This window comes from Argopecten irradians, chromosome 2, assembly GCF_041381155.1.
Source record: "Argopecten irradians isolate NY chromosome 2, Ai_NY, whole genome shotgun sequence".
Lineage (NCBI taxonomy): Eukaryota > Metazoa > Mollusca > Bivalvia > Pectinida > Pectinidae > Argopecten > Argopecten irradians.
Window position 1 is genome coordinate 52,714,466 of NC_091135.1, and position 24,487 is coordinate 52,738,952.

At 34.2% G+C, this 24,487-nt stretch overlaps 1 protein-coding gene across 17 annotated transcripts; it reads left to right on the forward strand.

Annotated features, from left to right (window-relative positions):
* Window positions 1-66: 66 nt before the first annotated feature.
* Window positions 67-22,247, forward strand: LOC138315906 (probable tubulin polyglutamylase TTLL9). Of its 17 annotated transcripts, XM_069257259.1 has the most exons (21): window positions 67-171; window positions 1,255-1,337; window positions 1,845-1,897; window positions 3,314-3,400; window positions 4,201-4,251; window positions 5,371-5,418; window positions 5,955-6,017; window positions 7,601-7,672; window positions 8,312-8,383; window positions 10,315-10,347; window positions 13,806-13,917; window positions 14,432-14,517; window positions 15,248-15,281; window positions 15,608-15,742; window positions 16,241-16,372; window positions 16,749-16,836; window positions 17,279-17,400; window positions 17,821-17,954; window positions 20,115-20,228; window positions 21,189-21,319; window positions 21,534-22,247. In XM_069257259.1, exons 2-21 carry the CDS (start codon window positions 1,320-1,322, stop codon window positions 21,602-21,604), a joined length of 1,656 nt encoding a protein of 551 aa, XP_069113360.1. In that variant the 5' UTR covers window positions 67-171; window positions 1,255-1,319; the 3' UTR covers window positions 21,605-22,247. The 17 variants fall into 17 exon arrangements, with proteins under 17 accessions (XP_069113360.1, XP_069113361.1, XP_069113363.1 ...); XM_069257260.1 differs by lacking the exon at window positions 10,315-10,347; XM_069257262.1 differs by lacking the exon at window positions 8,312-8,383.
* The last annotated feature ends 2,240 nt before the right edge of the window (window positions 22,248-24,487 follow it).

Below are 24,487 nucleotides of genomic sequence, written 5' to 3' on the forward strand. Positions count from 1 at the left end.
CTAAATTAACGTTTTAAATATGTAAGCGTTCACGTGAGCATGATTTAGGTAAATAAATTACTGGGGTTAGAATTTCACGCGACACCGAATCCAAGTAAACAATCTTTCAAAATGGAGCTGTTTCACACAAATGCCCTCATATTATGCAGTTATGGATGTCCAGTTTAACCTGTATGAGCCTTTTGCTTTGATTTGTTCGTGATATAAGGCCTTTGTTTAATCATCATTTCATGTCTGATGGTATTAGAAATTTGATAGCTCATAAATGTAGATCACGAACATACTAATATTGCAGGAATAATTGTACTCAGACTCAGAAATTTATATCTCTGCTGTACTGTAGCACTGTATCTTATTGCATTATAGTTTTTTTTTATTTGAACTAGGCCCTATTTCACGTGAAGCAAGTGGTTTTATTGAAGTTGATTGAATGATGTAACATATAGTATTACTCAAACCATTTGAGCTACAATATACATATACAGTACTGCAGTGTTCAATCTACGATTATTTTTCGTGGGTCCTTCTCAATGGTTTTTGTGAAAACATTGGGTCCCACAGTGTTATAGACACCCATTTCCAGAAATTTCATGGGTCCTTTTAAAATTCTGTGAGTCGAGGACACGGGATGTGCACGTAGATTTATCACTGAGTACTGTAACAGTTAATATTAATTTGCACGTACACATGCATGTCATTCAGTCCACTTCCACTAGGGGAACTTGTATATACACTTTGTATGCTTCATGGAAAACAACTTCTTAAAGGCCCACTACCTTTCCGGAGCAAAATTTAAAGGTTTCTTAAAAACATTAATAACAAAAGAAAATATATATTGATGGCTTAAGATGAGGTTACAACACCAAACATATGCAAGATTTCCTGTCTTATGTACGATAACAGTGGAGATTCATTTCGCTGTTTTGCCGTCTGGCGCAGTGACAGTCAACTACCGCGCGGCATTTAGGACGACGGCGGGAAACATAAAACGACCCGCGTTATGAAAATTAACATTTTATTTATTCTAATTAAACAGTTCTGAAGGTGATGATAAGTGTGCTAGTAAACGCATAGTTCATAACTTCTGCGACTCTACAAAATTATTGACCTCGTTTTACATTCATATTTTAAAAATTAAAAGCCGTTTCGGAAAGGTAGTGGCCCTTTAATATCATCAAGGAAAATTGACAGATTATTAGATACTAAAAAAAAATCTATCAAGACATTCTATATATAATGCAATTTTTATTGCAGGACTATGTTAGGTTCCTGATGATTATTTCCCTGTTTTGATTTAGACAGACACAAAAAGTATCAACATGTCAAAAAATACAAGGGTATGTATAATGTGAGTTTATATGAATAGTGTAGCGGACTTTAACTGGGTCGATTATCGGTGACCAGGTACCTCAGCGGTAGAGCATTTGGCTACTGTTCAGAGGTCCTGGGTTCGAATCCTAATCTGGCCGCTACATTTTCTCCTCTCCTGTTATATAACAATAAACATCTCAATTTGATTGATGCAAACATTTTTGTGTCATAATAACAATTTCAATCAATAAATGATAAATAACAAAAAGGAATTGTATTTTGTATAATTTTTTGGTATACAGTTTATAATTTGTCAAAACAGGTTCTTGTCTTATCCGGATCCCTTTATTATATATTCCAATACAGTTTGTAGGGCATATTCCTTCTTACATATAGGCCTACTAATTAAAAAGCCGTATAATCCAGAAACCTGGCTATATTAGCCAAAATATGCTAGTCCCATTGACATTTGGTTTTGGGTACCTATACATACAGTGTACCTTTTATATTAAAAAACACATTGTCTGTTTCAGGTGCCGGGCTACATGCAAAGTAAAGCAGCCAGGAACACCAGAGGAATCATAGGGTAATCAGATACCAGGAATTTAATCCAAATTGTAAAATATCATAGTATATGGAATTACAAAGTTACACTGTACAGTAATTAGTAAATTTAGCAAGTTACAGTGGTACACTGTAAATTAAATAACACAAAGTCATGTGGTTTCACCTTAATACGGGGGTTTCAAGATCCCGCAACGACGTGGGCAAAGTACAATTTACCGTCGATGAGTCCCACCTTCCGGTGATTATGACGTCATGCATGAAACTCATATCAAATGATAACGTCATAATCACTGGATGGTGGGACTAATCGACGTTAAATTGTACTTTGCCCATGTCATTTTGGGATCTCGAAACCCCCGTATTATCTCCCCTTCTTCCATTCTGTGGATGTACTGATAACTTCTCAACTAATTGTGATTGCATGAGCCTGTTTATTCTGAACTTTGGTGTACTTAAGTGTTATAGCTGTTTATTCTGAACTTTGGTGTACTTATATTTTATAGCTGTTTGGTGATAAATAAAAAATAAGATAGAATAAGGTGGTCAAGAAATTATTAAGCCCCACTATAATTTTGGACTATATACAAAATGTACACGCCTGTTCTGGTAACAATAACTGTAGTTCAAAAAACCAACATTTTCATTTCCTTTAAAATGAAGTAAAACTTTGAGCCAGTATGTCTCGTTTATATTGCCACAAAGTTTAATGTCGAAACCTTATTGACAGTAGTCATAGAAGTTTTTTCTTAAAGATGCTCTACCTCGGACAGACATTAACGATACCCATCATTTGAACAATAACTGATGTTTAATCGTGTATATATGTGTCTAATTAACACAAAATACATATAGAATAATTTAGTTTGCTTTTGGTACATGCACAATCAGAACTTCATTTCACATAGGGCATAGCGGATTTTTTTCGGGACGCAATTAATTATTTTTAATATTTTAATCTTACAATAAGAAGCTCAAACTTTTCAATGATGGTAATGGTGTAAAGTAAGTAACTTTTGTAACTGAATATAGAGAAAAAATACCATTTGTCAGCATTGGAACATCTTTGATTAAAGATACTTTTTTAAAATAGAAGTAAGTAATAAGAAATGTGAGACTTAACACCTTGTCATTTGTGTAGCAGGTTTTAATTGTACATAGTGATACTGTCGCCTTCTAGCTTCATGATAGGGGGAGTTTCCCATTAACTCAGGTGTAGAGCGGCGGACCAGTAAGTCCAGGGTCACAGGTTCGAACCCGGCTGGCGGCACACTACTCTCACTCTGTTACATTTGTATAAGTGAAGTCAAGTTTTTCAATTAGCTTTAGTCATGGTAGAAGTCTGTAAAATTGAATAAAGTAACATTTTTACAAAATTTATTACAAAAGAAGCTATTATAATATAGAAATATAATATTTGATTCAACATTTGTTGCAGTGACAGAGAGATTCGCTTCAAATGCTCGCTACAAAACACAATTTTAGACGTTTTACGTGGTCGACCAGGATGGCAAGAGGTTCCGGGGTAAGTTATGGAAAAGTTATCATAGATCTGTATAGAGAATACAAAAATAATTAGGTAAAGTATAGAAATCTTTATATTTGTGAATGAAATTGTGTTAAGTTCAGTTTGAGAGACATGGAAATGAAATTGAAATATACCACTTAAGATAAATTCTTACTTTTTAAATATCTTATTTAAAAACAACTAAACTCTATGTTTTTTAAACTGCCTATCAAACCCTAGGGGTGGTTTTATAACAGAATTTGTCATTTTAATTCTAATGATAGATAATCTCCCCCTAATTTGAAATTCGGCAATATACCCGCTTGGTATAGGCATATTGTGAAGATCAAAATCATCAAGCCCAATTTCATTGACAATTTCATTATTCTAGAAAGTGGTGGCCACTTTTAAGTATTTTCTTTACCTAAAGTTTGAAATGGTGGAAAAAACATTATTTTCTTTATCAGAAATCCTAAAAATGAATTATCAATAGCAATTTTTACTTTTGATGTCAATTTTTGATAGAACAAGGACATCTACAGTAAAAGATAAATAATGATGTAGATGCGTTTACATTGATTTGATTGTGCTCCTTGATTAACCAATTAACATTATAAACATTGTGTCTGATGTGTATGTAAAGTTTTTGTGTAATCAATGTTGTATTTATGTGTAAAATATTCAGACCTTTGTTGTTTAATTCACTTTGTCAAATCACTCCTGCTTTATGTCATCCAGAGCATCAGTTTAGCAGATGAAAAGAAATTTATTTTCATTATAGTTTTAAACATGACAACAAATTGTATGATGCTTTTCAGCCCAAACATCCAACAACAAAACTCCCAACAAAATAATAAGCCTGCAGCGGGGTGAGTGGTTACTATAGCAACACTGTTACCATGGAAACTATGTGTGTAATCATGGTATCAGTAGTGTTATTACTATAGTTGCACCAATTAAACAACATTCTAAAACTTGATACTCCTGTAGTTATAAAAATAATACTACATTGTACTTATCATAGTAAACTAACATACATTCTTTTAGTAGACCTCAATATCTTTTTACAGAAAACCCTATTCATATATATACATATACGTACTGGTATATATACTGTAGAAAACTTTGTACATGTATACAATTGTGTGACATCTATGATACTTTGTGTTATTCCTTGCAAATGAATCCCTCTTAATAAATAAACACAGCTTTATTATAATATTTACCATCTTAATGGTCCAATCCTTTTAACAAACCATTTTGTCTGACCATACAATGTCCCCTCCCTCTGGATACTTTTTGCTGGTATTCTTGAATACTGAATTACAGAAGGTGAACTATTTGATATGTAAATGTTATGAAAGATTAGGTACATGTCAATTGATGATTGTATAACTATTTATGATCAATTTAATCATTTATAATTTCTATATCTTCAAATAATCTCTCATTTCCTGATAAAAAATAGTTGGTTTTTGTCAACAGGTATATCTCTTTTTTTGTGTGTGTGAGAAAACAACATGATTTTCCTATGTAAGATAATAACCAAACAAGCAATATTACCCCACCATAAGGTCTACTATCTATAACTGACATCTGCATGACTATAGACACGAATCAATAACACATGGTTAATACAAGAAACCTTCTTAGAAACCTCTAAACCTCTCTCTTATCACGAGAATAGCGTACCAGCTAGGATATATTGTTAGATTTTGTGAATGTAATTGACTTTCCTATAGTTTATCATTTAGTGTTTTTATGTATTAACCTTGAAGATTGGTTTAACTGACGACGGCAAACCAATGATTGGTTCCGTTTGGTTGAACATTAATGATTGGAATGGCTTAAAACTACTTTCACAATTGTTTCCATGTGTACAAATTGGTGACATGAAATTGGAATACAAGTTGTGTATTCAGTGGCAAAGGTAACATGTACATGTAATGATGAGAATAAAGCAGAGTTTTGAGTGTTTTACGTTCCAGCTCCCAAACCTCGACCCAACCTCAAGATGGAAAGGGGACTAAGACAGGGTGAGTCCCCTTAGCCTTCCTTATCATTAAGGAATGTTTCTCTTCCTGTAATTGTCAACTTTATAAAAATGAGACATTTTACTTCTGACCTCATTGTTAGGTACTATTTATAACAAAACAATTGAATCCTGTGTTTCATGATTTACTTTCTTTATAGAAACCAGACAACAGCTACAAGGATGATATACAACTTAACTTTGCACATGTTTATTTAATCAGTTTAGTTTAACACCATCATCCAGAGATGAACTACTGGGAATAATTGTACAACAATCTGACTATAGATTTCACTTATCAATACAGTGGATATGACAACAACAGCTTGTTTTGTACTTAAATTACGGAATTTCAATTTAAAATCATTGTTTTAGTTATCATGGTAACATGTTACATATTATTGTTTTAGTTTCCATAGCAACTCATTACCTACATTGTATCATTATTTCATTAAGCCTAGTAACTTGTTTCATTTAGCATTGTCTCAATTTCAGAAGTTATTTATCACTAGGCATTGTCTTACTTATCAATTGTTATAGTTCGACAGGTGCTACTCCGTCAAACACACAAAATACTCCCGCCACTTCAGGCGGAAAAACTGGGTGAGTGTCGGCTTTTCTGTCTAGCTGGCGAATGAGCATGTGTAGTCGCTGGCCTTCTCAACATCCTTTCATACATTTCAACCTCTTTTGGTACCAGGCAGTATTGTCCAAAATAACAATTTCAAGGTACCTTATTACCTTCTAATCTAGTAAACTGGTCTTCCACAAACTCCCTTGTTGATCTATAATTTGATATAAACTTATCTTTATATAAATTTTCTGAAGCATTAAATCTCCTCAGCATGTGATTACACAACTCTCTGTATCTGATGTAAATTATTACCAGTACATAACATTTGTTTATCTATAAAAACATTACACTCTATTTTAATGCATGACTTCATATATTCTATATACTGGATTTAGTATTTTGTCTCTTTAATCATTTCAATATATTATTACTTATAAACTCATCTTTTCTCTAACCAAAGAGGCACCACTTTACCTGGTAATGGGGATAATTATACATACCATATTTGACCCAATAAGTGCCCAGAACATTTTAAAAAAATGAAAAAGATAAGGGGCGCCTTATAGCGCCAAATTTGGACTAGTCTTTCATAAAATTATTGCTCAAAGTTAGCCATAAATCAATTAGCAACAGAAATCAAAGGAATCATACATGGTTTTTGTATTTTCAGTTTGCATTTAATTTGAGGTAAAGTGAAATTAAGGCCTCAAAAATGGGGAGGGGTGTTATATGGATGTTGACACTTATTGGGTCAGTACAGTAGTAATGATATTTGTATATGTATATTATAATGATAAACCAAGTTTACTTGGGGCAACAAAATTACAATAGAATTAATTATCAAAAACAGTTTTAATAATACTTTTAATTGTATCTTGAAACAACCTTTTATGTCTAGATATATAGACTTGGAATAAAAATTGAAATAATTAATTTTATTATGATTAATTCTTGAAAGTTTTAATTACACCTGAAAAGCAAGCATTAACGTGAATTAATACCATAAAAATTAAATGATTACCCTGTATATGTAGCCAATACCTGCTTTGTGATTTTTTTTTTAAATGCACGTACCTTATATCAGGTAAACAGCTTTTCTGCCTTGCTGAACTGATAAAAAATTCTGAAGGTGTTTTGTATTACTTATAAATATGTACATGTGTCTATTTTGAAGTTAAATTATCTTTTTAACTGGTTATAATACAAAACCAAATGCTAAGTTTAATGTTATATTTTCTAGATGAATTTTGTTCCCCTTTCGATGTGAAACTTAATTTCTGATTTAGATATACAAGTGATATTTGTTTGCCATGCACTTATTTATTTAAGTTTTTGTATTAGAAATTGCAACGCAACAGCAAAAAATCATTGATTTAAGTAACTGTGAGTTTTGTGATAACTGTATTGAAATTATCAAACAACAGGAAGATTTTGTAATATTTATTTTAGTCCTTATTTCTTTTGGCCTTGAAGCCTGACTTTGACAATTTGAAATTTGATTTAGGTTTTGTCAAGGCCAGAGTCGGATGGGCCATAGTTTGTGAATTAATATCATTATTGTCACACCACACAATTGGATTTGTTTTTAATGAATATTGCGTGTTATACACAGTATAAAACCGACAGTATCGTCTCAGCCTGCGGGGCCCCAACAACCGTCAGCAGGGGTCCCCAACAGGATTGGGTGAGTTACGGCACAGGCTTCAAACAAACATGGCCGCTTTGGCATTAGCTGTCAACACACACTAAACTCTAGATTAGAAAGACTTCTGCATACTGTAAAAAATTGAGTAAACTGGCTACATCATTAGGTACTAAAAAGCTGTGTTACTGGCACATAACATTTAAACATGTCCGCTTTGCCTTATGAACATCCAGATGAAGTCTAGTGTAGATTTAGGATTTAGAATAGAACAATTCCTTGATTGCTTCATATAAAATTATAATGATGGCCAATTTCTAACGCATTTCTAAACCATCCACTCATCACTTTCATAAATAAAAGGAAACTGCTGAGAATTTGTAAGTGTTAATATCGCTTTACTTTGATATTCTTTTGATTGGAACTATCTTTACGTATTTGATGATTTTGAATTGGCTATTGTCAGGAAATATCTGTAAGTACTTTGATTTTGAATTGGCTATTGTCAGGAAATATCTGTAAGTACTTTGATTTTGACTTTTGTCAATGGTATCTTTACGTATTTGATGATTTTGAATTGGCTATTGTCAGGAAATATCTGTAAGTACTTTGATTTTGAATTGGCTATTGTCAGGAAATATCTGTAAGTACTTAAATTTTGACTTTTGTCAATGGTTCCAGTACTAAACCAACTGTGCCCCCCCAGCCCGTGGGACCCCAGCAACAATCGGGCGGGGTTCCCAACAGATTTGGGTGAGTCCTGCGCTATCAGAACTACCTATATGGCCGCTTTAGTACCAATATACCGATAAACATGTATGCATGTAAAATGTAGATATATCTGTATTAGAAATGTCCCATATAATTATGGTGTCCATTCATTCAGCACAGACTTATTTATTGTGTCAATATTTCTTTCTTAATCTTGTTCCTTTCAGCTCTGTCATTATATATTTCTCTTCATATTTCCATCTGGTTGACAAAATTAACGGACCAAATTCACCCATCCTTTGTATATAAACTGTACCTGTATACTATACACTTTCTTGCTGTTAAATATTCTATATTTAATAGATTACTTTGATTTATATCTACAGTATCCTGATCTATATATCTATGTTATACATATATGCTGATTATTTAACCATATATACATGTGTAATCAATGCTCGACATTTTACATGTAGATCAATGTCTTCTAGTTTATCAGTAAATAGTTGTAAAACATAATTGCAATTACATTTTATGGTGTATTTAAGGTTGCAGGACTGAAATGGTTATAGTACTGTGTGTAAGTTTGATGTTTACAATGTCTTGTAAATCATAAAAAGATATTAGAATTTCCCTCTAATGGTTTTAATGATTATGGTAAATATCATACATAGAAAGTGATGGTGTTAAGTTTTTATCAAGTCCTTAATGACACTAAAAACCAATTTCAGGTGTCTTGAAAATAATTTTTTGTGATTCTTAGAAAATTTCAAATTTAAATGCTTTTCAAGAAATGCTTACATTTCAAACATCCACTTGATTCCTTATCATCATGCAGGCACATGTGTTGTCAGGGAAAGTAGTATGTTGCCAAGTAAGATCATTCTAGACTATGATTAACTTGTTTTTCTAAAATTTGAGTTAGAGTGGATAAAAGTAAGCAGAACAAAAGAATTTATTTACTTACATTTGACCTCTTGAATAAGTGTACATTTGTATATTTACAACCTAACAAAGCCGAAGACACAGGTTGTCCTAGAGACCATTCTGCTGAAGTTATTGATCTAAAAAGAGGATCTATTCAAATTTAGACTTGTTTTTTAAATCTTTATTATTAATGTGATAGAAAAGGTACTCAAAAGTTAAGCATATTCTGAATAAAATGTGCATGCATGTATGGATTTTTCATTTCTTAAATGGGATACATCTACATGTGTAATTCAAAGTTGGAGATTTGATGATTATCAAAGTGGGATAAATTGACATATGTTCACTGCCATATCATCATGGCATGCAATCTTTTATTGTCACCATGTAACAACCTTAGTGGGTATCCAGATCCTGAAGAGGTGTAGTGGTTAAGTCACTCGCCTTTCAACTATGAAAGTGATTTGTATAAGTTGTATAACTTGTTTGCAATCAATGTAAAATAAATAAAGTTTATATTTAAATATTGAAGACATTTGACACGCTAATCAGCATGCTTGTTTAGGTACACATCACCTGCATGAGATGATCTTATTGTCATGTTTTTATATATCACATTTATGTTATAATGACTGGCACTGTATTTTATATAGAACATAAGATATATAATAACATGTAATTATATTATCTATCTTAGGTGTTAATCACAGATTTTGTTAGTTATTGTACTGGTATTTTCATCAAGGTCATAAATTAACATGATCAGTATATTGTACATTTTCATACAGGGGAGGCCATCCTTAATTGACCTACTTGGTAGTAGATTAGTATTCCTTCAGACTTTTTCACATGGTATCATATGTCTCTTTAATTTTCATGATTTTGTTATTTTTTCCTTGGGATTTTAAGTTTCATCACAGAAGTTATTTTGTTTTTTATAAGATAATTAAACACATCCTGTGGTCTAATTCAGGCCGAGATCTAAGCAAAGGGATTCTGTATCTTTATTATCACAAATGTATTTTTGACACCCTAATTCTTTCCAGTTATCAACCAGTTCCCCCAATTCAGAGAAACAGGTAAGGTTTTATATTGCATCCAACAATATAATGCATCTGACCTTCACCTTGAACTATCATGCAACCTTCACCTTGTAACAGATATTTGACCTTCACCTTGAACTACTATATGACTTTCACTTTGTAACAAGCGCGTGACATCACCTGGAACATGTGTTTGACATTTTATTATCTTATAACAAAGCATCTTTCTACTTAATAAATAACATTTCACTCCGTAACAAACATTTGACCTTCACATTCAGCAAATGTGTGACCTTCACCTTTTGTAAATTTGTATCATTTTGTGTGCTTGAAGGTCAATCAATATACCAGTATATATGCTGTTTGGCTTGAGTGAACATATATTTGTGTGTTATGTAGGTACATGTTAATATTTATAGGTTATTATTAAATGTGTTAAAATCTGTTCAGCATATGAAATGGATTTCTGCTCTGCTGAATTGTCTTCTCTTACGGTCAGAGTTATCGTTCCTTGTGAGCCATTGTTGATTGCTACATCTGATTAGTTTGTATAACTTCAAAAGTTTGGTTGCTAGTCCAGAGTAATTTGAATAGCCTCGAGCTAGGAGGTTGCATTTGTATGCAAAATACAAAATTTGATTATAGAAAACAATATAATAACCAAACAAAAACCAAAATAGTCTCTTGAAGATGACTGCTACTGAATGTTAGTGTTGTGTGTGGGTTTTTTTTTTATTAAGAGGCTATAGGGATGTGTTGTATCTGATGTAAAAACAAATAGCTTCATCTGACAGATATAGGTTTACAATTATTCCACAATCATATATAGCTAATGCATCCACCTAGTTATATAAAGTTTTGACTGAGTTATATATCACTTAGACTTTGAAATAATTAGCAGGTATTGGTACACTGTAGCTATGTAATCATGATTGTATAAGTAGTTGTTGGTAACATTCAGTTTAATTGAATGAAAATGCATTTAGCAAAATATACGAAAAGCTGATATATGAAACAAAACACATGATTTCTTTCTAATGAAATCTGTCAGGTTGAAAGGCTTAACTTAATCAAGAAGTTTTAATAAATACAATCTGCAAATCACCTTTTACTATACTGAAACTAAAGATGTCTGCACCCTCACATGCTATTGTTTTTCATAATTAATAATTATTATTCACTTAATATACTTAATACATGGAATCTTATTTAATCAAATATGGACTGAAAAGAGCTTACAAATTGCTATCTGCTGAACTGATCTATGATGGTAAACTTGTCACATAATTTGTCCCTATAATAGATAAATTCATGTTGTATGATTCCCACTTTGTAGACTATCATACATTCTTATGTAGCTGATATACATAATGAATTAGTTGTGTTAAATAAACTCATGTTTTAATAAAAACATTTCTTGTGATCTCTCATTCCCAAGATCAACCTGTATGTAAAATTCTAAAATAAAAATTAGACCTACGAGCCACTTACCTTATATTGCAGAGGTAATTCAATGATTTCCAGATGTAAGCTTGCCTGTTCTGATGCTAATCCATTATAAAATAAAAACATGATTGAAATTTGATTAAGATATGTGTCTTAAAACATGGTTTTAAAATTTTAGCATCATATCTTTTACAGAGTGTTTCTTTTTTCAGTGATAATGTTTGTGTGTGTTTTAATTATCAAAGTAAGGTGAGATTGAATGTACAGATCAATATGTCAGATCCTCTCGGGGCAAATTAGGAACCTGATGTGTTGGGCTAGACTTAATGGATTATGTGTGTTATGTAAATCTGATAATTTATTAAATCTAGATATGCATTTATGAGGATCGTGATTCATATCCTGCTGTTCATTTATGATTTTAATCAATGTTGTAAATAAATGTTTGTTGTTATTACTGGTCTTCACTTGTTCATCAACAACTCATCCCCGTGGGTGGGGGAGGGGGACGGGGAATATAGTATTGTTCAGTGTCCATCCATACTCCCTTTGTCAAATGGTCTTTTCCAAGTTCTATCAATAAAAGAAATTGTCAAGATTCTTTTGCACACTATGTCAATATCAAAATTAGGTCATTCTGACCCCTGTACGTGTTGTTGGTAGCCTATAATGTTGAGAGTAGTCTCCCTGTACACTATATGTCCTTGACGAGGATTGCCTCGCTATGCGTAAAAATGTATATTGCTACCATATATAGTGATTAGGTTTTTTTTCATGAACTGTTAATGACTTTTTGATTCAGCACTTATCTCCTCTTAATTTTTCAAGTAATACTGTAACATTTCATCTTGATAATGATTGCCTCCCCTTAGAACATCACTTCCATGGTATGTCTGCTGTTCACCATAATTACCTCCCCTTAGAATATCACTTATGTGGTATGTCTGCTGTTCACCGTGATTACCTCCCCTTAGAAAATCACTTACCTAATATGTCTGCTGTTCACCGTGATTACCTCCCCTTAGAATATCACTTATCTGGTATGTCTGCTGTTCACTGATTACTTCCCCATAGAATATCACTTATCTGGTATGTCTGCTTTTCACTGTGGTTATTTCCCTTTTGCGTAATATTCCTTATGTTGACTGTTCTCTCCCATTTATATAATGTTATGATTTCTGTGATTAGTTTTTTTTTTCATGAACTTTTAATGACTTTTTGATTTAGCACTTATCTCCTCTTAATTTTTCAAGTAATACTGTAACATTTCATCTTGATAATGATTGCCTCCCCTTAGAACATCACTTCCATGGTATGTCTGCTGTTCACCATAATTACCTCCCCTTAGAATATCACTTATGTGGTATGTCTGCTGTTCACCGTGATTACCTCCCCTTAGAATATCACTTACCTGGTATGTCTGCTGTTCACCGTGATTACCTCCCCTTAGAATATCACTTATCTGATATGTCTGCTGTTCACTGATTACCTCCCCTTAGAATATCACTTACCTGGTATGTCTGCTGTTCACAGTGATTACCTCCCCTTAGAATATCACTTATCTGGTATGTCTGCTGTTCACTGTGGTTATTTCCCTTTTGCGTAATATTCCTTATGTTGACTGTTCTCTCCCATTTATATAATATTATAATTTCTGTTGTTGACATTAATTATCTCCCCTTTGCTCAATTCTTTTGTTTCAGCTACCAGCTATGTTGTCCCTTTGTGTAATATTTTTTATGTCAGGTATTGTTAGCCATAGATCTTCCCATAGTCAGGTATTGTCAGCCATAGATCTTCCCATTGTCTGGTATTGTCAGCCATAGATCTTCCCATTGTCTGGTATTGAACTGTACATCTGCTTTTCAAATTAACTTTTAATGCTGTTAATGTTTTGTATTATACTAAATGAGTGCTTTTAAATAACAGTTAATATTTCTTATTTTCACTAATTGTTGACAGTTTTATATGATTTTTCTCCTTTGTAGTAATACTGTAATACCTAAATGTTATCAGTAAATGATGCCCTTTATATCTACTGTTTATAGTGATGGTGACTGGGATTTTTATTGGTGTGATCGAGAGTGGCTGCACCAGAACTATGACACTATGTTCCTTCATGAACACCAGAAAATCCTCCATTTCCGTAACCATTATGAGGTAAGTAGTGCTCACTGTTGATTTAAAATGTCTTCAAGGCTCCCTGCACTCACCCTCTTTGAATTCACAATCACCCTCTTTGAATTCACAATCACCCTCTGTGACCCTCTTTGAATTCACAATCACCCTCTGTGACCCTCTTTGAACTCACAATCACCCTCTGTGACCCTCTTTGAATTCACAATCACCCTTTGTGACCCTCTTTGAATTCACAATCACCCTCTTCCTCTTTGAATTCACAATCACCCTCTTCCTCTTTGAATTCACAATCACCCTCTTTGAATTCACAATCACCCTCTTTGACCCTCTTTGAATTCACAATAAACTGTTCCAACGATAAGGATTAGGTGAGTTCAATTGAAAGTTTGTCTTCTGAGGAATTCAATTTCCTAAAACTGTATACTTGTACATTGTATAACCAAAACTACTTCAACGTTCAGTTGACTTCACCTTTGTTTAAGCTGAGTACTGGTATCTATAAAACATCTATAATAATTATATCATTACTTTGCAGTTGACCAGAAAGAATCTGATGGTGAAAAATCTGAAACGTCTGAAGAAGCAGACTGAAAGAGAACAAGGAAAGTCTGAGGGACTGAGGTAAGATATATGTAGCGGGATTGTACTGGGTTGATCATCATGATCAGTGACCATGTAGCTCATTGGAAGAGCATTCGGCTAGTGTTCAGAGGTCTCATGTTCGAATCCTGGTCTTGCCGCTACATTTTCTCCTTTCCTGTTACAAACTTGGAGCCCATTTGAAATACCCAAGGTGGTGGTGTAAGGGTCTCATATGTCTTCGAAGGCAAAAACTTTAAAAAAGGAGAGAGGAGAGTAGCGGGATTGGACTGGGTCGATCATCAGTGGCCATGTAGCTCATTGGTAGAGCATTCGGCTAGTGTTCGGAGGTCCCAGGTTTGAATCCCGGTCTGGCCGCTACATTTTCTCCTCTCCTGTTACATATTTATGATTTGTTACCATGTTGACCTTAATTACGGAAAGTACGTCTGAGGGATTTCAAATGCACTTTTTAGATAAGTTTTAAATGTGATTTATATCTTGATTAGAAATATTTCATTATTTAGTACAATAATGTATACTGTGGTACAAGGGAAACATTTCATACTGATACTGTCATCCAACTTATTTTTATGTTTTTAAGCCTATTACAACTCTTTAACAGGGATTTAATTCCACAATTTATGAAAAATTACTTATGAGCAGAACAATTTCCCGGGGATCAATTTCCCCAGTATTGCTTATAAAATAAGCTTGTGGAACTACGGTAAGTAGTGAGAATCCATCCTGATTTAACACTTGATTTTTTCAGTTTTGATTTCCACCCTACCACTTATGAACTACCTGTAAGTAAAACAATTGGTCAACACAATTTTGATGTCAAACATCCACTTGTCAATAATGGTCTGATAGAAATGGTTTAATTTGGAGTTTGCCCCCAGTTTAGTTTGAGCTCAAATGTACAGTATTTTCCTGTGTATAAGCCACACCTTTGGAAAGTTTTCTTTTTCATTCTTATAGAAATGATGGAGCAATATCAGCAATCTATCCTCATTTATAAGCATTACAATTATAAATTTTATAGTCAATTCCTTTTAGCTATTTCTTTATTGTTTTTCAATCCTGTTTTGAATAGTAGATATTTTTATGACCCATATTACATCGGTTTCAGTCTGAGTACCACATCTTTGTGGAGGAGTTTAAAAGGAACCCAGGAATCACATGGATCATGAAGCCAGCTGCCAAGTCTCAGGGAAAGGGGATATTTCTCTTTAGGAGGCTGAAGGACATCACCGACTGGAAAAAGGTAGCACTCGATCAGCTGAAATTCCTTGGTATTATGTCAAAATTTGTTTTCAAATTAAGAAATGGATAAAAATAGTAATAGGCCAAGTTTTTAAGGACCCTGTGACCTTGACCTTATAGTCATACATCAAATTATACTCTGTATTGAACTAATGTTTGAGCATTAACATTTCAAAAGTGCATATCTTATGATGTACAGTATAAAAAGAAATGTCCTTTCCCTCATTTAAAGCCCCTTACCTTTCAATTATTAAATTAGTGTGTTGGTTTATGTGGGGGGGTTGTCAAAGGTATTTTTTACAGAAGTAAATTTCTGATTATGATTGTATTGATGATTATAGCCAGATTCCGTCATAACCCATGTAAGCATGTTGATATGACTGCAAGCTGGTGGTTTTCTCCAGATACTCTGGTTTCTTCTACCTCCATAAGCTGCCTGTTGATGGTATCAAAAACGATGCGTGAGAAATGTAATTTGTTTTCCATTTTCTGTCACCAGGGGGAGTATCAGCCCCTTACAGACACGACACGAGAAGTGCCAGAGACGTATGTGGTACAACGCTACATAGAGAATCCGTACCTTATAGGGGGTCGCAAGTTTGACATCAGGATCTACGTTCTTGTTGTCTCTGTAAGTCACTCTGTAGATCACGTTATTACTTTACTAAATTAGATGTATCTTTTAGGATAAACTGTTGTGCAGTATACATTGTACATCAAGGGACAATTCTGTATTGGCAAAATGACCATGAAGACTTCATCTATGCTGCAGATGTCTTCAGGCCTTGAAATTCTCTAACAAAACATGATATGTGTCAAGTGTATCACTTATTTTTGTCGTATTGAGAAGATTGTGCATTTTTTTGTATAAAACTAAAAGGAATCTTTTCTCTTCTGGTAGTGTTTATAAATATGTAATTCCTCATAGTTTTGAAACTCCCTATACTTTGTCCAAAGCGTTATAAAACCATGAATGTTTTATCAGACTATCGGTGTATTGTTTACAGTACAATCCCCTGAAGGTATGGCTGTACAGAGATGGCTTCGCTCGCTTCTCCAACACCAGGTTCTCACTGGACTCTATAGAAGATGCATGTATCCTTAACCTCATGTACCTCAGTAAGAAACTGGTCCTGTTTCCTGTAGTGTCTGACCCCTTAGACAGAAACTGGTCCTGTTTCCTGTAGTGTCTGACCCCTTAGACAGAAACTGGTCCTGTTTCCTGTAGTGTCTGACCCCTTAGACAGAAACTGGTCCTGTTTCCTGTAGTGTCTGACCCCTTACATCCATCTGGTGAAGACACAACCACAGCAGCACAGACCAGTTTGTTTGTGGTTGTCCAGAGAAACCTTCATAGATAATGTAACCTATCCTCTCATTATCAGACCTAATGTAGTCCTATAATTGATTTCAAAAAGTTTTTATAGTGACATTTTTTCAACATTTTCCCAAAATAAACTTTATTTGACTACAGCACTAGATAGACCTGTGCAGTGGTTTGGCTCTCTTGTCACCTGTTTTCCTTAGCTGCTCCAAGATGTCCATCTGACGAATGTATCGGTACAGAAGAACGCCCCTGACTACGACCCCGAGAAGGGCTGTAAATGGTCGACAATGAGACTACGCCAGTACCTCACTGCTAAACACGGCTCAGAGGCGGTACAGTTTTAGTCTGAACTATCTATAAACTTCATTACAATTGTATATGTTAATTATTTCATTGAGCTCAAATGAATAAGTTGAAATATAACTAGATGTGTATGTAGCTTCTAAATGTAATTCAAAAGTTTTTGGTGTTTTAGAGAAAATCCTTTTAATAATGAATTTAATATTTAACCGAGGTAGACAAGGGACATATAAAGTGTGATAGCAGTATGTATAGTATGTTTGATACCAGGATATATCCTGATTGAAATAATACATATTCAGTCATCATATATTTGTGAGAAAATGATGTGATATTCACTCACAAAATAATGATGTCATAATTGATACCTTCCCGCAATGGTGATAACTCTGTAATATGCTGAAATAATTTACATGAAAACAGTCATCAAAGAATGATGATAAACTTTTCAGGTAAAGAAAGTGTTCAAAGGTATAGACAACATCATCACTAAGGGCCTACAGAGTGTTCAGAAGATCATCATCAACGACAAACACTGCTTTGAGATGTATGGTTACGATATTCTACTGGACAGTGACCTCAAGCCGTAAGTTATCCATCAACGGTAAAAAAGAATCTTGTGTCATTGGTTTTTTTAACTCATTTGGTACGAAGAACCAAGGTGAGCTTATATGCCATACCGTGGCGTCCGTTGCCTGTCCATCCGTCCGTCGTCCGTCTGTCAACAATAGACTTCTTCTCCATAACTGCTGGTTGGAACTTAACAAAATTTGACCGATAGCATCCTTATGGGTTACTGACTGAAAATTGTATAAATGGTTGGGCTGACCCCCTGGGGGCCTGAGGGGCGGGGCCAAAGGGATCAATTTGGCTATTTCATATAAACGTCTTCTTCTCTGAAACTAAGCATGGGATAGCACTCATATTGCAATGGTAGCATCCTTATAGGGTGGGGATTCAAAATTGTACAAATGATGGGGCTGAACCCCTGGGGGCCTGAGGGGCGGGCACAAAAGGGGTCAATTTGGCTATTTCCATATAAACGACTTCTTCTCTGAAATTAAGCATGGGATAGCACTCATAATGTTATGGTAGCATCCTTATATGGTTGGGATTCAAAATTATACAAATGGTGGGGCTGATGCCCCGAGGGCCTGAGGGGCGGGGCCAAGGGGTCAGTTTGACTATTTCATATATGATAATTAAAATAACATTTTAATGTACTTTATACATGCTAGGAGTTGTCGTTAAACGTAATCGTACCGTAAGCTTTAGGTGTGAAAGCCATTTTAAATTTTGCGGTTTTTGGGTGATACAGAAGGGGGAGATGGGTAGGAGATTTATAATAGTCATTACGCATGCGCATCAGAGCTGCGACAGAGAAACAAAGAAACGAAGGACGTTTTTCAAGGTCAGTCAGTTTTTTGATTTGTTACGTTTTTAACAAGTTGAATTGAAAGCCGCCTCCACCCCCTCCTCCTTCCAATTTTGTTATTATGATTCTGTACTTTCAAACTTTTTTTGTATTTTATACCATGTTAAGTATTATGTTAATGTGTCTTGTATTAGTGAATGTGTCTATAAAGTGGGGCGTTTTTTATCCCCCCCCTAGAACCAAATGATGTCTTGTGGGGTCAATTGGTTTTTATATTGGCTTGAAACGTAAATATTTTCAAGTCCGGCGTTTTTATATTTAATAAAGGAAGGAGGAGGGGGTGGAGGCGGCTTTCAATTCAATCTCCCCCTTCTGTATCACCGAAAAACCGCGAAATTTAAAATGGCTTTCACACCTAAAGCTTACGATACGATTATGTTTAACGACAACTCCTAGCATGTATAAAGTACATTAAAATGTTATTTTAATTATCATTTATACATGACCGTCGTGAGGGTGAGTTTGTTGAACCAAATGCATGCAAAAACAAAGCAGAGACTTGTACTGATTGAAATTGGCTGTTTATTAAATATAAACGCCGGACTTGAAAATATTTACTTTTCAAGCCAATACAAAAACCAATTGATCCCACAAGGCATCATTTGGTTCTAGGAGGGGGGGGATAAAAAACACCACAATGTTGTTCTGCAACAACATACCCCACCCGTTTTCTTCTCTGAAACTAAGCATGGGATAGCACTTATAATGCAATGGTAGCATCCTTATACAGATTGGGGATTCAAAATTGTAAAAATGATTGGACTGACTCCCGCAGGCTTCAGGGGTTGGGTCAAAAGGGGTCAATTTGGCTATTTCCATATAAACGACTTCTTCCCTGAAACTAAGCATGGTACTGCACTCATAAAGCAATGGTAGCATCCTTACAGGATGGGGATTCGAAATTGTACAAATGATGGGGCTGAACCCCCTGGGGCTGAGGTGTGGGGCAGAAATGGTCAATTAGGCTACTCTTTTCATATAAATTACTTCCTCTCTGAAACAAAGTATTGGATAGCACTCATAGTCGTATGGTATCTATAGCATGTACCTTATATGGTTGGGATTTAAATTAATATTGTGGGGTCAATTTTGTTAATTATTATAATTGTAAAAGTCTTTGTGATAATTTCTAAAAAAAAACAACCAGGTGAGCGATACAGGCACTCTAGGCCTCTTGTTTAAAATAATATCTTTTATAAATTAATAATTAGAAATAACTTAGAGAAAACAAAACACAATGAAATAGTGTTGTATTTAATCTCACTTTGTTTACTATGGCAATGCTAACATTATTACAAATTTGTCCAATAGATGGCTCATCGAGATAAATGCCTCGCCTTCTCTAACGGCTAGTGGTAAAGAGGATTATGAGCTAAAGTTTGGCTTACTTAATGACCTTCTGAATGTCCTTGACCTTGAAAACAGGTGAGTTAAGGCTGAAAGCATTTAATGTTCATAATATTAAGTTAAGTTGGAACTTGAAGTCCCAGCAAGACTTTTCTGAGTACCACCCGGTAATAACTTTCACTCTTGTAGATTTTGTGTTTATCTTATTGAATGTACTACCTTACACAAATTATCTAATTAGGGCCCCGCATCGAGATGCGGGTGTCCTATAGTAATCAGGTTGTCCGTCTGTCTGTCCGTCCGTCCGTCTGTCCGTTTTTTTTCTTTTGCACATTAATGATGGAAGGGAGTGGAGTATTTTCCCCATATTTTACATGATGATTCCCCATCCATCCTAGATCTGCTTGGTAATTTTTCAGGCTGAAATTAAATTAAAAAATCGGCCATCTTGGATTTTAACATTTAAAAAAATCACAATGTTGTTGCTCTTAACTGATAAACATTTTGTTATAACATTATGATGCAAAGTTGTTCAGAATTAAACAAGGAGTTGACTGTCCAAAGGTAAGGTCATGGGCCAAGGTTACTAAGTCAAAGGTCAAGGTCAAATTTATTTGAGTTAATTGTATGCTCTTAATGTAATGTTAGCTTGGAATCAGGATTCAAGTTAAATACTTGGAAGACTTTTTCCAAAGAATTATAATAATGTACCATCATCGGTTTCCCAATTAATGTTGACATTAATTATTTATTAGCAACATATAGCTAACACGGAAGAATTCGTTGTCAAAATACTACTTTTCCACTTAAGCACGTCAGACACATAGCGGGGCCCTTTCTGACGTGTCAGTGTTCTAGTTCACTCTAGCCTTTACCCAAATATCAAAGGTCAACATTTTCTGTTTAAAGCATTCAAGGTATGCCATTAAATCATACCTACATGCATAATCTTTTTGCTTGTTAAAAGAGTTATTCAGTTATTTTATCTTACCTTGGTTAATTAGTTTTCCCAATAAAACACCTGACTTTGATTTGTAGACTGACAGGTAAAGAGAAGAGGATTGGAGGCTGGGATCTCCTGTGGGACGACGGCCCTGTACTTGCTGATGATGGCAATATGGAATGTACCACCAACGGAACGTCAGTCACCACAGCTAACTCTTTCTTAGGTAAAATTCAATTTATTGACCCATAAAATGTTATAATGAACTGTTCCAGTAGTAGAATAAGAAAGAGTTCATTTGTGTCAGGGGATAGAATGAGCTATGCAAATTGTACATATATTCTGTAAATTTTACTTTAACAATTGGAGAGTTAAAAATGTTTAGAATTTTCAATTTTAAAATGAAAACCTTCTATTCCATTTACTTTTGATTTTGTCAGGTTGCCATAACGATAGAAAGCGTCAGTTACGAGAGATCTACACATCAGCACAAGCCATCAAAAAGACTTAACGTGGGACCAAGATAGTGTTATTGGTATAAGTAAAGGGCCTGCCTAGACGGTCGACCATTCTTGGTGTCTGGAGAATTTGAAAAATACATTCCCTAACTAAGGCTGCGGAAACACTTGGACAAATCCTTCAATAGAAAAGGAATCTATAGGGAAACTTTTCCATCCAAGTCTGCGAATCTCTTCATTACAAATGACTGTGATAGCTTGGACATTTTGGATGTCTGGGTGTGATTGTTAATATGTAACTAAGTGCTACAGACCAACTTATTTTGAAATGCAGTCTAACTCTGCGGGTGATTACTTCACAATATAGTCTGGATCGACCCAAAATACTAATTATTTTACAGATCAAGTGTTTGAGATGACAGGAAATGTTTTCCTGTTTACATGTGTTCAGTCACATCACCTCATTGTATACCATTACATGTTATCCACAGAGTAAGCCACTTGATGTACATATATGTGATAGTGTATTTATAATACCTAATGGTTTTATTTTTAATGATTTATCGTTTTTGTTTTACAAAATTAACTTATTGTAAGTTTTATGATATATGATTTTGCACCTAATTTATGTACATCAATAATGCAATGTTCTGTACATATAATCACAGTTTACAATAAATGTGTTTGATAATCTAATTTGAACGTTGTCCCTGAATTGTTCAACATATGGGTGTGCCATTCACCAACTATAAGGATGAATATTTCATACACATCTGAACTCCTCGGATCTAATTAACATACATGACCATCAACATTATACAAGAATAACCAATTGAAAATAAGAAAATACTTCATTAAACAACATGGCACTTCCCCTCCAACTATCTGTTCATCAATTTTGTGTGTTGTGCATTTTGAAGAATATAATCCCAGAGCATTATTGCAAATTGCACCTTTGTGTGAAACCTATCAAAATCCAGTAGTCTGTCATGTGATGTACTGTAGTACAATATAGACTTCATTAAAAGAAACTAGTCCTAAAATTTTGTCCAAAAGTAACACCTCATACACTAGTATTAATGCCCCTCTTTTTTGGAATCAATTTTAGCTGCCATGGGCAAATAATATGGTAGTAAAAACGACCAACATCAGATGGAAACAAAAAGACAAAACAATGATGAACATTAGTTATAAACTTTATTCTCGAAATAAGATATCAATTAATGGTTGATACAATGTTACCATGGGAGGCATATGATTATATACAGTCATAAAAATATATAGGATTATGTATATGTACAGGTGCCAAGATGGATTCTCACATGACATACATCAGTCAATTGGTATAAAACGGTGGATAAAAAAGCAACAAATCAACAAGTTAGTAAACAGCAATACATTGTGTGTTTTGTCAATCTAGACTCGGGACTGTATGTTGATATTTTACGGAAATCACCTGTCGTCTTATTTTATAATGCAGAGTTATCTTCTCCTGTGACCAAGTATCACTGTCATTGTAGTATCGTCGGTTTTCGTGAGAAAATCACACATTACATCACACTTTGCTTTACCAACGTTAACAAATACTGTCAGTATCCCTATCAGGTCCATCAGGAGCAGGTAACTCTGTGTGGGACCAAGACAAGAGTTCCACACATGAAAACGTGACACAAGAGTTCCACACATGAAAACGTGACACAAGAATTCCACACATGAAAACGTGACACAAGAGTTCCACACATGAAAACGTGACACAAGAGTCCCACACATGAAAACGTGACACAAGAGTTCAACACATGAAAACGTGACGCAAGAGTTCCATATATGTACTAACTATACTGCTGAACTCGATAGTCAACCATGATAACTGCAGGGTGATGATATTTTGTGATAAGGCAATAAAAATGGATGTTATTCCACCATTTTCTGTGATAAAACATGTTATCATCTGACAACAAAAATATACACCACCTGGGCGTACAACAATAGCTAAGTACGACAACAAGGATATACATCACCTGGGCGTACAACAATAGCTAAGTACTTTATAGTTGATAATATATGTGAGGATTAACCCTTATTCACGAAAATTAAAACCTCCAGAAATTGTTAAAAAAATCATGTTTTTATATATCACATGATATTACCTGAATGATGTTTCCAAAGCTACAGAGGTGATTCCCAAAAATAAACCACCGCAAATAAGTTACAAATTTTACACTGCGAATTTGAACAACTACATGTATTCAGTAAATGTATAACATTAGTTTATAATTCACTATATGCATTACAATACCTCGGTAGGTAATAATGATGTCCAATTTGACACCCTTATTAGTTTCAAATATCATGGTTTTGTACCAAGATACATGTACATCAAGATAGAAAACCTGTATATATTATTTCTATAACTTCAATTCACACCAATATATTAATAATAGTTTTAAATGATAAGTAATAATTATCATTACATAGATAACATTGCACATCTCCTACCCCTGGTCCAAATATCACATGGAGTATATATAAATGTATACAATAATATGACAATAAAGTGATATTCTCTGTTTATATATATTAAATGATTATATATACATATAATATCTTCATAAAAGCTACATACAAATTAACTCTTACTTTTCTCACAATGATAGATCCATCATTGTGGATAGTGATAATAGGATAGTTTGTAATATCATAGGGCATTAATGGAATTTGCATCCAACAGCTTTCAGGATTTTTTTTATATTGAACAAGGGGCCGTAATGTGTCATGATTAATTAAGGCTGACTGAAGGCGAAATCATCAATAATTACATCCTCATGATTTCTATTTCAGAAACTAATTGGGAAAGATGGACGGACAAAACTATACACCCTCAATGTTGACCTATCCATTCATCGATAACGTTTTTCTTAAAAATGACAAAAAACTAA

Coding starts and splice junctions, on each gene's coding strand:
- LOC138315906 (XM_069257259.1), top strand. Junction 3,401..4,200: donor GGATGGCAAGAGGTTCCGGG/GTAAGTTATGGA, acceptor GATGCTTTTCAG/CCCAAACATCCAACAACAAA. Junction 17,955..20,114: donor CTGGACAGTGACCTCAAGCC/GTAAGTTATCCA, acceptor TTTGTCCAATAG/ATGGCTCATCGAGATAAATG.